The following is a 14955-nucleotide window of genomic DNA, read 5'->3' on the forward strand; positions in this document are numbered from 1 at the left end:
GCAACCAAAATTATTTCTCTGTATCACAGCAGGAAGACCCACTGTTTTCACAAAAGTATGCAGCAATAAAAAAAAAAAGGACCGGCTTTCACAAAATGCGAATGGGCAGGCCATGAGATGAGCAGAATCAACATTTAAGGACTGCAGAATGCCATCAGTCCACAAGCCTCCATTTGCTGGGAAACATTCTTGTATTGATGTGAATCGAAAAACATTAATTCATGTCTGTGTTTAAAGTTAAAGGTCTGGGTTAAAAGTCAGGGTTACAAAGCTTGACCTTTCATACACAAGGGACCGTATGCATCTTCAAAATTCAGAGTGTTGTCTTACAGGCACAAATGACTTTGTTTTGCAGAAAAACACTTACCTCCTTCTTTCGCTGGGAAAGTGCAGAGTGACTCGATAGGGACAACCACTGGATCTCCTCCTTCGATATACATGATGTGATTCCTGGAGGCACCTTTCAGCTGGATGGAATGAGCTATGTGCTACAGACACATTTAAACATGGTTTAGGGTTGTTTATCAGGATAAACAGTGTACTTTATTACAGTGTGAGTAATCTAGGACACATAAACTATGGGAATCTCCTTCTAAAAAAACTGTTGGTGGGCTGCTGTGTTGATTCAACAGCTTCAATACTTTCTAAATCAGGGACCCAATACAAAAATCAGGAATTCTGATTCTGACCTCACTGACCTTAACTTGTTAACTTGTTGACTAAAAAGTATTGAAGCCATTAGATCAGGATAATAGCCATCAATTAGCTTGTTAAAAGGAGAGGTCAACACTTGCATGTATGGTGGGAATGCTCTAAGATCCAGCCGTATTGGCGGGGGATCCAGGCTCAAAAAGAAATCCATCCTCGGCATCAAAATGCCTTTTTCCCGGCCCTCTTCCTCCTGCACTCGGTGCCCTGCCCTATGTCCAACTATAAGTCTGGTCCTCTTTCTCATCTCCTAAACGTGGCAAAACGTTTTGATCCTTGATACTGGAAGACGGCATCTGTCCCCCCCAGGAGTGGAGCAGAATGGTTTCGGACATCCAAGCCTCAGAGGAAAGGATGGTCACTACAGGTATGCTAAATTTTACACTATATGGGCTACATGGATTCATTACAACTCGGATCCCACCTCTGACTAGGAGGACAACCGCTAGTAGTCAGCTCCTGATCGTAGTCTAATATCCTGGGTTGTGGCAGTTCCTCTTTGCTTTGAATATAATAGATTGCCGGCAAGCTTTTTTTTCTAAGCATACTGAACATAGTAGACTTCTAGACACCCTACATGACCCACTTTTCTAGGTTTCCTATGTTTCATTGTTTTTATTGTCTTTAGTGCTTTTTTTTCCATGGTTTTGAGTGTTTCCGAGTTTATGCCTTCTTTTTGAGGAATGACCATTTTTAAAGTCATGTACAGCCTCAAATGTTGGCTTCTTCACTGCTCATTGTTTTTTTCTCCTTCCCCTCTCCATCTTTACCCCTCCCTTCCCCTACCTGCCATGTCTCTCCACCCGCCTTCTTCCCCCTTTCACTCCTCTCCTCCAACTTCCTGAAGCTGTGCCAATGTATGTTCCCACTAATGACATAGGTGAGATTACAGTCAGCGGTTGGTCAGCTATCCGGTCGTGCCACCGCCTAACGGAATGTGTTTTTATGTTGATTTCTTGTAACGTCGCAAAAACCTTAAAATAAAGATTAGGTACATTAAAAAAAAAAGGAGAGGTCAACAGACACTTTTCTCAATACAATAAGCGTCCTTGCAGTCAGATATGTCATTTACTGGGTGTGCAAGGAGGAAAGCACCAAAAGCAGAACATATAAAGTCAGATTTAATTTTATTTAGACTCCTAAATATCTAAGGCGTTTCATAGGTCCAAAGGATCCCCCTTTATTAGGGCTTGTTTAAAGCTTATCTGGCATCTGGAGCGATTAGACTAATTACCCCTCAGGATCCAACCAATGTTATCAGTCTACTACACACTTCATTCATTCAATGGAGTTGGGCTTTAAGTAGGACCATACTTTATGTAAATATACCTGCAAAAAAAGAGACTGCATATGCTTGCCTTTCTACAGCTTTACTGCTCACACTTCCAGATGTGTAAATAATCTGCTCCCCAATCACTTGATGTCATTTATCCTTGCTTGCTCACACTATAGGATCTACAACCCAGTGAGAGAAACCATAGCAAACGGCAGGGGAAACAGGTATTCAACTCATCTGACCAGTTGACTACTTGCAGAGGATAATGAGTAGTACAGTCGCGTATTTAAAAAAAACACAAAACGTAGGCAGCTGGAAAGGCGAGTATATGCGGTCTGCTTTTTGTAGGTATGCTTTTCATACAAGTCTCCCTGTAATGACAGGGTCACTTTAAGTACAGATGTACTGGCTATGGAAGCAGGGTCAGAAATAAACCATACAGCTTGTTTACCAGCAACTGGGTCAGTGGAAAGCATATTATGTATTTCTGTATCATTTTCACATGGGCACAATAACAGGAGCAGCACCAGGTAATAATATATGATGACAAGCTAAGGAAGAAAACTAGGACATCGCTGATAAACTGTATCTAGTTGCAGTAGAGTATGTATTCTGTACATATCTGCAGTTTGCTTCCGTGTCTGTTATATCTATGCCACCTTATTAAAAACCGAATTGGCCTAGATCTATTTCTGCCAAAATCTAACATCTATCATTTGTACTTTTAGCCTTACCTTGCAGAAGAGCTCCACCATGAGGATGTCAGAGAAATGCACACTCTCATGGTCTGGAGAGAAAGAAACTGAAATGTCTTCAGTTTTGTTTGGCTGAATGGTTCCCTCTACAGGCGATGCGCTGAAAACACTTTGTCCATTGTAATTCTGAGGTCCTTGGAAGAGATTGGGGAGAGGAATAGTTAGCAGACAAACCGTAAATGTGCACAAGTAAGAAAATAATCTGAATTTGCTTTATAATTAAGTATAGAATTATATTTGAAGAGGGAATAATAATGATGGCTATGTTTAGTCATTTTTCACAATTTCATATTCCAAGGTAATTATTGTTATATACAATGTGGAACCTTTTTGGCCCATTCAGACCATGAAGCACGGTAACACATGACACTCTGTGCAGTACATTGCAGTGCCATTAATTTAGTATGGCACCCCGATACACAAGTACAGTAGAAGCCAAAAGACCAAGCTGCTGGGCACCACAACCCACATGGCAAACATTGTGGTGTACTGCAGTAAAATAATGCTGCAGGTTTGGTTAATGGTGTATTACCCTGTGTTGGCAGCCCAATCAAAACAAATGGGATGACTTTACCCAACACACTTTAAGTGGGAGTAAACTAAGAAAAAAAAACTTGCCGATCAGCAAGCTTTTAATGACATGCGCAGCTTAGTGCATTGACCTGGCATTGCCCACATAAAGTAACTCTTGTGCGCATGCTCGGGAGATATGTCATTGGACCCGGCTAATGCTAATCAAGTGGCCAAATATTAGAAACCCAAAGCCAAAATGGAAGCGCTACAGAGGGAGAAGAGCAGCACTGGAGGCGATAGGTTTGGACAGGTAGGTCTGCTATATTGTACTAATATGCTGTGCATACTATCACATTATGTATATAAACACATGCATAATACAGTGTACACAGCTGGGTTCTCCCATACAGATCATATATTTACCAACAAAGTTGGGTGCTGGTTTTTCCGAATGAATAAAATTTGGAAGTTTTTGAAGCTCCTCGTATCGAGTTACAGACAGACTTCCCTGTTTAATAGTATAATTCACTGGAATTGTTGATGTGTTATGTAACTGAAAAAAAAGAAGAAAATACAGTCAATAAAATACACATTAGTAATTAAAACAATGAAGAAAGCTTCTTTTTTTTTTTAGGGGGAAGATGTGCCACCTGAATTTAGCTATTGATGACGGTTTTGCACAAAAGAGACCACAGCATGGGATAGGGCAGATCAAAGACCCATGTTTGCAAATGATGTGTCTAATTTCTAAAAAGAGTTTTTTTGTGGTGTGGTAAACAGGTAAAAGGGTTGAAAGAAGGGACAGGTAGTTGAACATAAGGCCCGATCCCTACACCACCTTTTGGTACACAGGTTGTGAGGAAGACCCCCCATGTAAACATCAGACTAGTGTTTTTAGAGGAGGATTTTTCAGGGTGAAGGACTCGCATGGTCATGATTTCCAGCAATAGGGCATGCAATGCTTTTTTTTGTCCATACCTTTTTTTGTGCACTGTTTTTGGAAAAAGAAATCAGGAAAGTAATGAGGCTAATGGGGACCGTTTCTTGGCACAAGAACAGTTTTGGGACAGTTGAAAGGAATTTCTGCACCCTTAAAAGCCACCACAAACCAGCTTCATTTTGTTAATTTTGCTTTCCCCAATGACGTCAATGCATTTTACCTTATTTCAACATTTCAGGGAACTTAAAACTATCAATTCACTCACCCCTGCCAGCAGCAACGTGCCCAAATTTCTACTGAGAAAGCACGGCCCATACCCCCAAAACAGCATATTGCTTGTATGGTTCTGTTACCAGAAATCTGCACTTAAATAATGCACCATGACATGAGCAGAAATAGACTGAGCTTCAGCTACACAGTTGCTACACTTCTCATTTTTGTCTTTAATAGTTAATTCTTTGGAATTATTATTATGCATCTTTTCCTTCAAAAAAAATATAAGAAAAAGCACTTTACCTTAAATGATACTGTGGTGTGGTCTTTAGCCAAGACATAGCCCATGTTTAATACTCCTCCATCCACCGTGCATGTCAGAGAAGGCGCCAGTCCTTGCCCTTTAATACTCAATGACACCGTTGCTTGCCGAGTGCGAACTTCCAGATTTTCAAAGAACTACAACAACAAATGTCACATACAGTTTCTTGGTGGTCCTGTACACAGACAGTATAAGCCATGGTTCTGAAGGCCTATAAGACCTAAGGCTATAACACCTGAACACATGGGCATGTAGATCAATGCTGATCATTTTGTTGGCAGTTTTGGAGTTATCAGCATTCAAACATAGCAATTTGCCCTTCCCAGTTTCAATCATCGTGAGTAACCACGTAATCAAAACTGTTGACGAAATTGATCGAAGGTACCCACTGGCCGGTTCTAATGTGGATTTGATTGATTTCTACTGCAGTTTTGAACATTTGGTCGAGTGAAACTGGGAATAAAATAATATCAGAAACTGCAAATAAAATTGCCAAATGTATGGGCTCTCATACATGTCCCAATAACAGCAAGCAATACAACTGATTCAACTGTTTGTGGCAACTGGGGATTATCAGGCCTTCAATATCGCACGCAAAAACTGTCCAGCATGATAGGAAATCTCAATGTAATCAGAAGACCACATATCCATGTTCTGTATAATTATGCACATAGTGTCTGTACTGCTACTGGTCATTGACCAAGTCAGGGAGAAAAATATAGGAGATCTCAGCATTTGTGCAGTACAAGGGAAGATGGGTTACATGTCTTCAAGACTGGACAAAACCCAGAAGCCAGGTAGCCAATGCACCTTAAAAATGGCCGCTAGTGCCTAACTATTTCGATTTTCTCTGGTTGTTGTTAATGGAGCTGGCTCCTGGATTGGACAGACTGGCTCTTGAACTCCATATTAGTTTGTCGACCCGTGCATGTCTTACCGCCTTTAAGTCTTGGTGTGACATCTACCTATTTGCTAACGGCCTAAGGCTTCTTCTACCCAGCCAGAACTCTTACCAACAGGTAGTGGTGCAATTTCTTTCAATGTGCTTTGGAAATGCTGCATTACTGAGAACCCCTGCATGACCAAGCCCATCAAATTGTGATAGCATTTAAGTGGTTTTCAAGCACTACTATAAAATGTCAATCTGGGATTGCAGTTTTGATCTCTGATTCAACCCAGTGAAGGAACACTTAAAGACATTTCCCTCATTTGATGAAGAAAACAGGACGATCCTTAAACAATTGCAGAAAATTTGTATGTGCCCATATGTGTTTTACTACCCTAATGAATTGACTAGAAGGGAAACATTCTGGTCTACATACAAAAAACTCAACATGAACACATTTTAACCCCCACAGCATCCAAATGTCACACCAATGTCCTTAACTGGGTCACTTTAAACAGGCATGTTAGATCCAAAGTAATGTATAAACAGTAAGGCTGGCCATACAATAATGTATTTTTTGTTCAGCCTGCAGGTTCATTTCTCCAACAACAGATTCCTCCACTTAGATTAAACAGCATGGATGGAGGAATTCCCCCTGCCAGGCTATTGACCAGTGCATACATCTTATTGGATGCAGGCATTGTTCGGCCATTAATTTTCTAACCGTCTCCTTCGACAAAAGTCCATCAAAAAAAATAAATTTTTTAGAGCGGAGGGGTGCCAACAGGGCCGCACCCTGGTTGAATTTTGGCCCAGTCATCAGGACAAAATCATGCATGTCCTAAATGTATGGCCAGCCTAATGTGAAGGCCCCATAACTGCTTGCCATGTGAATATTACTTAGTGTTACTAAGTAGATAAGTCTAAACCAAGGTCTATTTTATTATGTAGAACATTTAGTTGACCACTTAGCCTCCTGAAATAATGATGCCACCTGCTTAGGCATGCAGAGTCTGTATATACCACAATTCACAAATGCAATTATGTGTCGTCGGAGCGCTTACAGTTTTACTCTCCTCAGGTTCAAAGGCAATAAACAGATGACAGCTTGCTCCAGGCTCCACAATACCAATGGGATTGAGCAATGCGAAAGGACCACAGGGGTTCAAAATTGAGAAACGGGGCTATAATGAATATGTTAAGGTATATAATGGAGGGAAGTAAGAAAACATCTACAATATACGCATGCAGACAATGTAATCGTCTCTTAATAGTAACGCTGACCTATTTATTTTTAGAATGTTAGTTGTCTGCCTCTCACGCTCGTGTATTGGCTACCGTGCTCAAGCCGACGAGGAGTGCCCGCCTTTTTGGGTCTGGTTCGTAGTACTGTATGTACATTACAGGAAGTTGGCTCTTGTTAGACGTGCAGACGTGGGGGTTCCCGCCTCTTCTTCTGGGTCACTGTGAGGTTTTTACTGCTGCCTGTATCCTCATTAGGAAGATTTAATCTTGCTTCCTGTCCTTGAGACAACAGGAAGTGAGAGGTAATCTACCCTCTAAGGAGGGGAAATTCACTCCTGTAAGAGTTTTAATGGGAAAAAGGTGTCTCCACTGAAGCTTTATCACCAATCCTTGTTTCCAATTTTCAAAATCCAATTTTCACAGGGACAGAAAGTGAGGTGAAATCTTCTGAGCAGGGCCACACACAGCAAAACAAATGTTACTGGGGGTCAGTGGCGACTCTAGGAACAATATATAGGGGGGCACATAAGATACCACAGTCAGATCTGGGGGGGCACTAATAATTTTCATTGCATGTCGCAACCGATGGGCGCCGAGAGCTGATTTAATTGCGGATGGCATCTGCGCCCTGCAGTTGCGACAGAAGCTGCATACAGCATGTGCTGGTTACTACTTAAACTGGCGCGCTGTGTGGAGCTTCTGAGAAGATACGCTATTAGCATAGCGAGGAAGTCGGCTGCGCATTTTGCATCGCGCCCGCTACGCTAATAGCGTATCTTCTCAGAAGCTGCACACAGCGCGCCGGTTTAAGTAGTAACCAGCGCATGCTGTATGACATCAAATTGGACGGGGGTGTTGGGACGTACCAACTGTTCCGTACGACCGCGGTGGACCCTGCAAGGACACCTTGCCGATCCCTGGCGGGGGGGCACACGGGGGGGCAAGTGAAAACCTAGGGGGGGGCAATTGCCCCCCCTTGCCCCCCTGTAGCAAAGCCACTGCTGGGGGTTAACCCTTCCCTATGCTATCCAAAACGAAAAGATTTTTTTTGGCTGGAGTTACACTTGAATTTGTATGTATGTTGAAACAGGTACATTTTTTAACTTAAGAACAAACCTACAGTCCCTATCTTGTTCGTAACCCAGGGACTGTCTGTATACAGATTGCACATTCTGACACTTTTCTGACACTCATTTACATCATGCTTATTCTGGTCTGTAACCCAAAGCCAGATACACACAGGCAGAACGCATTTTAAGAAGGAGGTCTGAAATGGGAGCCACCTAGTTGTCTCTTGGCAGGCATACTTTGAAGCAGTCCCCCACACACAATACAATGTCACCTCCTCTGCACCTGCTTGCAGCTCCCTATGTAAAATGGCCACTAACACCATTAAAATACTTTATGGTAGCTTTAAGCTCAATCTATTTACCAGTGGCTTGCTGCTTTCTCAATGTTTTCAGGTCTAAGCCATCGCCAGGGAGGAAGGATCTGTGTGATTTAGAGGTACTGCCTCTGCCTGAGCTACCAGTCAGTGGCTTTCCCTCAGCTCTCAGTCACAACTTAAACCTGGATGCATCAGGCTGATACATGAAGTTTCCAGATAATGTGAATAGGTAAGTACTGTACTTAAGGGGTGTTAGTGGCCAAGGGGCTGGGGAGGCTACCCTTATTGTTGGTTTCGATCTTCTAATCAAATTCACTTATAAACCGATAACCATTACGGAGCATTTACATATCTGTAAATATTTATCAAAATTTAAAATAAGAGAAAAACAAAGATGTAAAAATGTCAACGTCCTATCAGAACTTATATTCAGAAAAAGGTTACTGGTGTACCGTAAGTAAACCAGTCACAAACCCAGACAAATCAAACTGAGCATAAGAGAAAAAACTGCATAAGCAAAAGTTACCATCAGTAAAATAAATACATGTCAAAACAATCTGTAGATTCAAAGATACAATAATTAAATGCATGCAACAGATGTTGTAAATTAAAGAGAACCTGTCACCTTGGTCAGCAGAACTCCATGCAAATAAAATCTTAACCCCGGCTACCCCAACACTGCATGGATTAAGTGTTGTTTTGTCTAGGGAGCTAAAACCACAGAGTTATACTCAGCCAGATCCTGGCTGGCTGCTAGATCGGTGCCTTCAGCCTTGCTCCCCCTCCGCTCCAGCGGTCTAAGGTCCAGTGTTGGGTCCAGTGAGTCATCAAGTCCTATACAGTGTATAGGACGTGAGAATGCTCCCTTGCTGGAGCGGAATAGGAGACAGGGTGAAGGGACCGGTCCAGCAGCCAGCAGGGATCATGGTTCGGGTGAGTATAACTCTGTTTTTTTTAGCTCCCTAGACAAACAAGCACTTAACCATTGCAGTGTTGGGGTGGTGGTTAAAGTGACATTAAAGGATATTTCTTCCCTCCCCCCAATGCTAGTGTAAGGACTTACCTTAAATCATGCTTCTTATTCCGATCATCTTCTTCATTACTGTCGTTTTCAGATGTCCCTCCAGCACTGGTGCGGGTCTCCGACCCAGTGCTGACTCCTCTGTCCTTCTCTGACGTCCCACTGTGTCTGTGCGGGTGCACGCTGCTCCATAGACTTACCTTGTGTCTTTCCTCGTCTCCCGGCCGAACATCTGGACTGCGCATGCGCCCGCCCCAAGATCCTTTGTGGCCACAGGTAAGTTTAACCCCTTCATGACTGAGGCCCTTTTTTCCATTTTTGCACCCATGTTATATTCCACATTTTAGGCCTGAAAATGACGTAAAACCCCCCAACATTATATATTTTCTGAATGCCAAGACCCTATAGAATAAAATGGTGGTAGTTGAAAATTTTTATGTTGCGCAATATTAGCGCAACTCCTTATTAAACCCCAAAATTTAGTGACAAATTTAATTAAATGCCCCAAAACACAACAAATTACCCATTTTTTTAATGAAATATAAAAGATGAGGTTACAACGAGTAAAACGATACCCAACATGCCGAGTTTACAGATTGCGTGCGACCGTGAAACGGCGAAAAACTGCAGTACCCCAAAAAATCAATAAAAGACACTTTAAAAGCCCCCACAGGTCATCAATTTAGAGATACCCCAAAATACTGACCCTAGAATTATTGCTCTCACTCCGGCGTGCGCGGCGATACCCAACATGTGTAGCGCGTTCGTCGTTTTCATGCGTAGGCGCACCCGACGCGTGTTTACGTGGCGACGCGCGTGCTCGCGGGGGCGGGGTACTTTTAAAATTTTTTTTTTATTATTATTAGATTTATTTTATTTCATTTTAATTTTAAAAACTGTTTTTTTTTTTTTTTTTACTTTACTTTGACTGCTATCACATGGGGGGGCTTGCAAGCCCCCCCATGTAATAGCAGATGGTGGTGACAGGTCCTCTTTAAGGTGATGCTGGGGGTCCAAAAGACCCTCAGTGTCACCTTTACACTGGAAATAAGCTATTGAAGTGCAGATCGCACTTCAATAGCTTATAGCTGGGCTGCAGGAGCCCAGAACTGACAGCCCAGGGACCGGAAGTGATGCAATCTGCATCGCTCCCGGTCCCATAGAACGGGGAGGGGATCGATGAACGGAAGTTCGTCGACCTCCTCCCCAGCTCCCCGCGGACACAAAGATCGCCGGTCCCGGGCCCGTAGGAGGGGCAACGGAGCCCGGGAAGCACGGCGGGGGTGTCCGGCGGGGGGGGCGGCCCCTTCTTCGGGACGCAGAAGCGATCTGGCGACAGGTAAGTCGCCAGGATCGCTTCTGTTGTAAAGCCGACAGTCGGCTCTACAAGTTTAAACAGAGTCCCGGCGGCAAAAGTCGCCGGGAGTCTGTTTAAACAGCCCCGATGCTGCCGACGTACACTGTACGTCGTCAGTCACGAAGGGGTTAAACCTGTTTCAAAAGGTTTTTTTTTTTAAAGTTTTTGCATATATCTACTGCTTGCTAGCCGTAGATATATGCAAAAAAAGTGAAGGTTTAATAACCATTTAAGATTTTGTTTCCCCTGAATTCTTATTTAACATTACATAACAGTATACCCCATGTCTGTACACAGAGCATAAAACAAAACACTTACAATGTGTTAGAGCTGTATAGCTTATTTTCTACTCACCTTTATATAAATCTGGATTATGTTGTAAAATTTACACTAATTTACTACACTTAAAGAAGAGTATTCATAATTACCAATTTCATGTATAAATGCCTTCCTTTTGATTGTTTCCTATACATGCATATGAGGACGGCAAGGTCAAACTTGATTAGGAAATGGTTTTGGACATCATTTATAAATAGCAACAGATGCTATTTTAGATGAAAGATACAGTGCTAATAACAAGGGCTAAAATTAATTCATCCCAACCTTCCAAATTAAACCTATTGTATCAAGACTTGAAGGATACTTCCAAGGACTCAGCTGAAATGTTCTGTAATGAAATTGTCTTTACTGACTTTTGACCTGCAAAAAAAAGCAAACATATATAGGCTTGAAACACATTTAATTGCAAACACACACGCACAAACACACACACACACACCATTGAATTACTTGTAAATAGTAGAGTTATAGACCATTTCTAAGCAAGAGAAAGTCATAGTGACATAATCTTTTTTTGTCATTTTAGAGTCATCTTTGCTACAAATACAATGGGGGGAATTTATCAAAACTGGAGCAGACAAAATCTTTAGCAGTTGCCCATGGCAACCAATCAGCATCTCTTTTAAGCTTGTTCAGTTAAGCTTTGAAAATTAAAGGTGGATGCTGATTGGTTGCCATGCATAGCTGCTCCAGATTTTGTCTGCTCCAGTTTTGATAAATTCCTCCCAGTATGTATACCTGGTTTAAAAGTCGCACGCTGCCCTCTCTGGTGCTATCGGTTCTCACTCCAACCTTATCTTTTTTCCCACACTTGCAGCAAGTCTTCTGTGCTGGAACTGATTACTCCTAATTCCCTGCAAACTTGCATCTCCTCAATATAACTCTATGAAGCTACAGCAGCGATCTTGAGCCCGCCTTCATTTCCTGTCTGAATAACTTTAATCAATTCCCTCTCTGTTGTTGGGCAGCCTCTCAGAGCTATTCGTTTTCTCTACCATTAATCATTTTTGCTCTTAGTCATGTTTGGGCATGATATTTAGGGCTGGCATCAGTCACTGTACTGCTGTTACGAGCGTTATATGAAAGAACACATGCCCAACATCCCTTCAGACATGCATGATCAGACTTTAACCACCCGCCACTATATCACTACAGGATACAGTAATACTGTAGGGATCAGCAGAAGGAATCACCTAGTGCAGCAGGCTGACCTGGCATCTAACACATCCAGAAGTGTGCAGAAGAAGAGTCTTCGGCAAGCTATTTTGCTCAAGATGGTGAAATTTGGTCCTGTGGGTAGCAGGTTTTTTTTTGCAATCTCTTTTAAGATGTGGACGGGGCCCCTCCCTGTTGCTTGGCCCCATAGCAGCTGCTTGAGGTGTAGTGATAATCAGCTACTAGACTTTAGTACTGGAATCACAAGGTGAGTAACATTTGAGACCATGTTGAAGCTCCATTTGCACTTAGCATGGAAATAAATTCCTACTTAAGCAAAGCAGAATGTGATATTCTTCTGATCCCTGTATTCTGTATTCAGGAGAGCATACTAGTATATGTATTGCTAACACATTGTTACAATAACCCAAAAAATATTCTAAGGTCTAACTACATGGTGCCTACAGGAAAGAGCCTGAGAGGTAAGACTTGCAAAATGACAAAACGTAGATCCTCAATTTTTAATTGTTCACTGTCAGGACTGCAAGGACTGTACTGGACATGAGCCACAGTTTCCACAGAAATTGTACTGCTGAAATCTCTAGCCAAAACATATTTTTCAATACTGATGGTGCTTTTTTATAAAGCATCGCTAAGAGCAATAATGATGTGAAAAGTGTATTGGTCCATGGAAAAATAAATCAGCTTTCAGCTTAAGGCAGGTTATAAGTGATTTCTGGGGAGCTGTGTTACCTACTGGCATTTTATATATCTCTTCGGGACTCCATCAACGTGATCCATCTGTCGTAATGCCTTAAGACCTGTATTCTTATGTCTGTGAAGGTTCCCATTTAGCCCAGTCATCGTGTAGCTAATATTATATAGTCATACTCAACTGTTAAAGATGTTTTGCTACTCATCCAAGTAACTTACTCAGTACTAAGGAGTGCCAGGAACATACCCATTAGAACTGCTGTATAATCCTGACACTCTTTAGAATTGAGGAAGCTACTTAGATGAGTGTAGTAACTTTGTCAACATAGCCAGACAAGTCCTAAACAATGCTATCCCATAGTACCGCTTCATGGTCCCAATAACAGGCCTGGCAAAGCTACACATAGCTTTAGGGCTGGCATCAGTCACTGTACTGCTGTTACGAGCTTTATATGAAAGAACACATCCCCAAAATCCCTTCAGACATGCATGCTCAGACTTTAACCACCCGCCACTACAGTAATACTTTTTCTCAGGGTGCGGATCCCTATCTGATCAACTATATTGAAACAAGCAGAGAGGACACTCCATCTGCTTGCTTTATGATACAAAAACACAATACAATATTATAGGCGATGCAGAGAAATTTGGTCCGAAAATGGTCCTATGGGCAAAATGACGATAGTATCAAAGCGGCCAAAGATGCGGTGCATTCCTAGCTTCTCTCCTCCCCACTGGGCTCTGGTCTATGTCCCCTACGATTCCCACTGCTCAGCCCCGCCTGTGTCGGCAAAGGCAGCAGGATTTGGACAAAGAGCCAGCTAAGCTGCCGGCGCCCAGCGGGGGGAAGGGGAGAAGCGCACCTTTCGCCCCCACACTGGAACATGCGGTACCGCAATGCTGTGCATTCCTGTGCGATGCAACTTGGGTCACAACTTAATGACCAAGGACAAATGTGGGTCCTGAGGTTACACAGGTTGAGAACCACTGGTTTAAAGGATTATTTATAATAAGACAACACTTCATGAATATAGTGACTTATGAAGAATTTGTTTATTATTATTACGTTTTAAAAAATTAAGTGAATTGTAACTTAAAGAGTCAGGAGTGTTTAATGGAAATGTACTTAAAAGAGAACAACGGGGTACGTTTTTTCCCCCATAGTTCTCTTTAGGGTCACGGGAGGATATACTGTATACTAACCTCCTACCGTGACCCAAAGCTCAGTATATAGCGAGCTATTGCCCGTTACATGACAGTCACCATTCACTGCAGGGAGACGATCGGGAAGTGAGCTGATCGGCTGCATGTTTCTGCTCACTTCCTGATCAATAGAGCCGACCTGTGACAGCTTCTTTGTCACAGGTCGGCTCTAACTATGAGTATAAATCATTCACCTCATAGTTCTCCTTTTAAACATTCAGTCATTTACTCTTCACTGACTTTGCAATTAAACCCCTAGCAGGGGGCATCAGTGGAAGTCAACAGGTGGAGTGTCTACTTAGCTTGTGTCAATAAAGTTGATTTGAGGAGTCAGAAAGTGCTGTGCTACCTATACCTTTGTTCTTAGCACCTGAAAAGACCATCAGAAGGGTCATGAACCCTGTTTTAGATTGATTGAAAAATCTAAGCACCTGTACGAGATCAAGCAGGTGATTCAAACCACCAGTGTCCATCCATAACTAAAATATCAGATTTGAATGGGCTGACTCTAGCTAAATTATTATTATTATTATACAGGATTTATATAGTGCTTACAGTTTGCGCAGCGCTTTACAATATAAGGAAGACATTACAGTTACAATACAAATCAAGATGGTAAGGAGGGCCCTGCCCCTGAGGGCTTACAATCTGAAAGAGGAGGGGGAAATGATACATAAGGAGGGAGCTGTGTGGGGATGAATTATTTGAGAATGTGAAGGTTCAGTGGCTAGGTCGAGGTGGGATAGGCTTCCCTGAAGAGATGAGTCTTTAGGGAACGCCTAAAGGCAGTCAAGGTGGGAGATAGACGGACAGGTTGGGGTAAAGAGTTCCAGAGGATGGGAGAGACTCTAGAGAAGTCCTGGAGGCGAGTATGGGAGGAGTGGACAAGGGAGCTGGAAAGCAGGAGGTCAATGGATGAGC

The 14955-nt window shown here is 42.4% G+C and overlaps 1 protein-coding gene across 1 annotated transcript in view; it reads right to left on the reverse strand.

Annotated features, from left to right (window-relative positions):
• CFAP74 (cilia and flagella associated protein 74) overlaps positions 1-14955 on the reverse strand; it is a 116366-nt gene that overhangs the window by 10652 nt on the left and 90759 nt on the right. The window contains exons 31-36 of the mRNA XM_018553093.1: positions 11267-11322; positions 6678-6797; positions 4709-4864; positions 3676-3805; positions 2719-2873; positions 368-488 (exon numbers count right to left, since the gene is read on the reverse strand). Of these exons, the coding sequence (XP_018408595.1) occupies positions 368-488; positions 2719-2873; positions 3676-3805; positions 4709-4864; positions 6678-6797; positions 11267-11322 (738 nt within the window). The remainder of the gene's footprint in view (positions 1-367; positions 489-2718; positions 2874-3675; positions 3806-4708; positions 4865-6677; positions 6798-11266; positions 11323-14955) is intronic.

This window comes from Nanorana parkeri, unplaced genomic scaffold, assembly GCF_000935625.1.
Source record: "Nanorana parkeri isolate BGI_ZX_2015 unplaced genomic scaffold, ASM93562v1 scaffold109, whole genome shotgun sequence".
NCBI lineage: Eukaryota > Metazoa > Chordata > Amphibia > Anura > Dicroglossidae > Nanorana > Nanorana parkeri.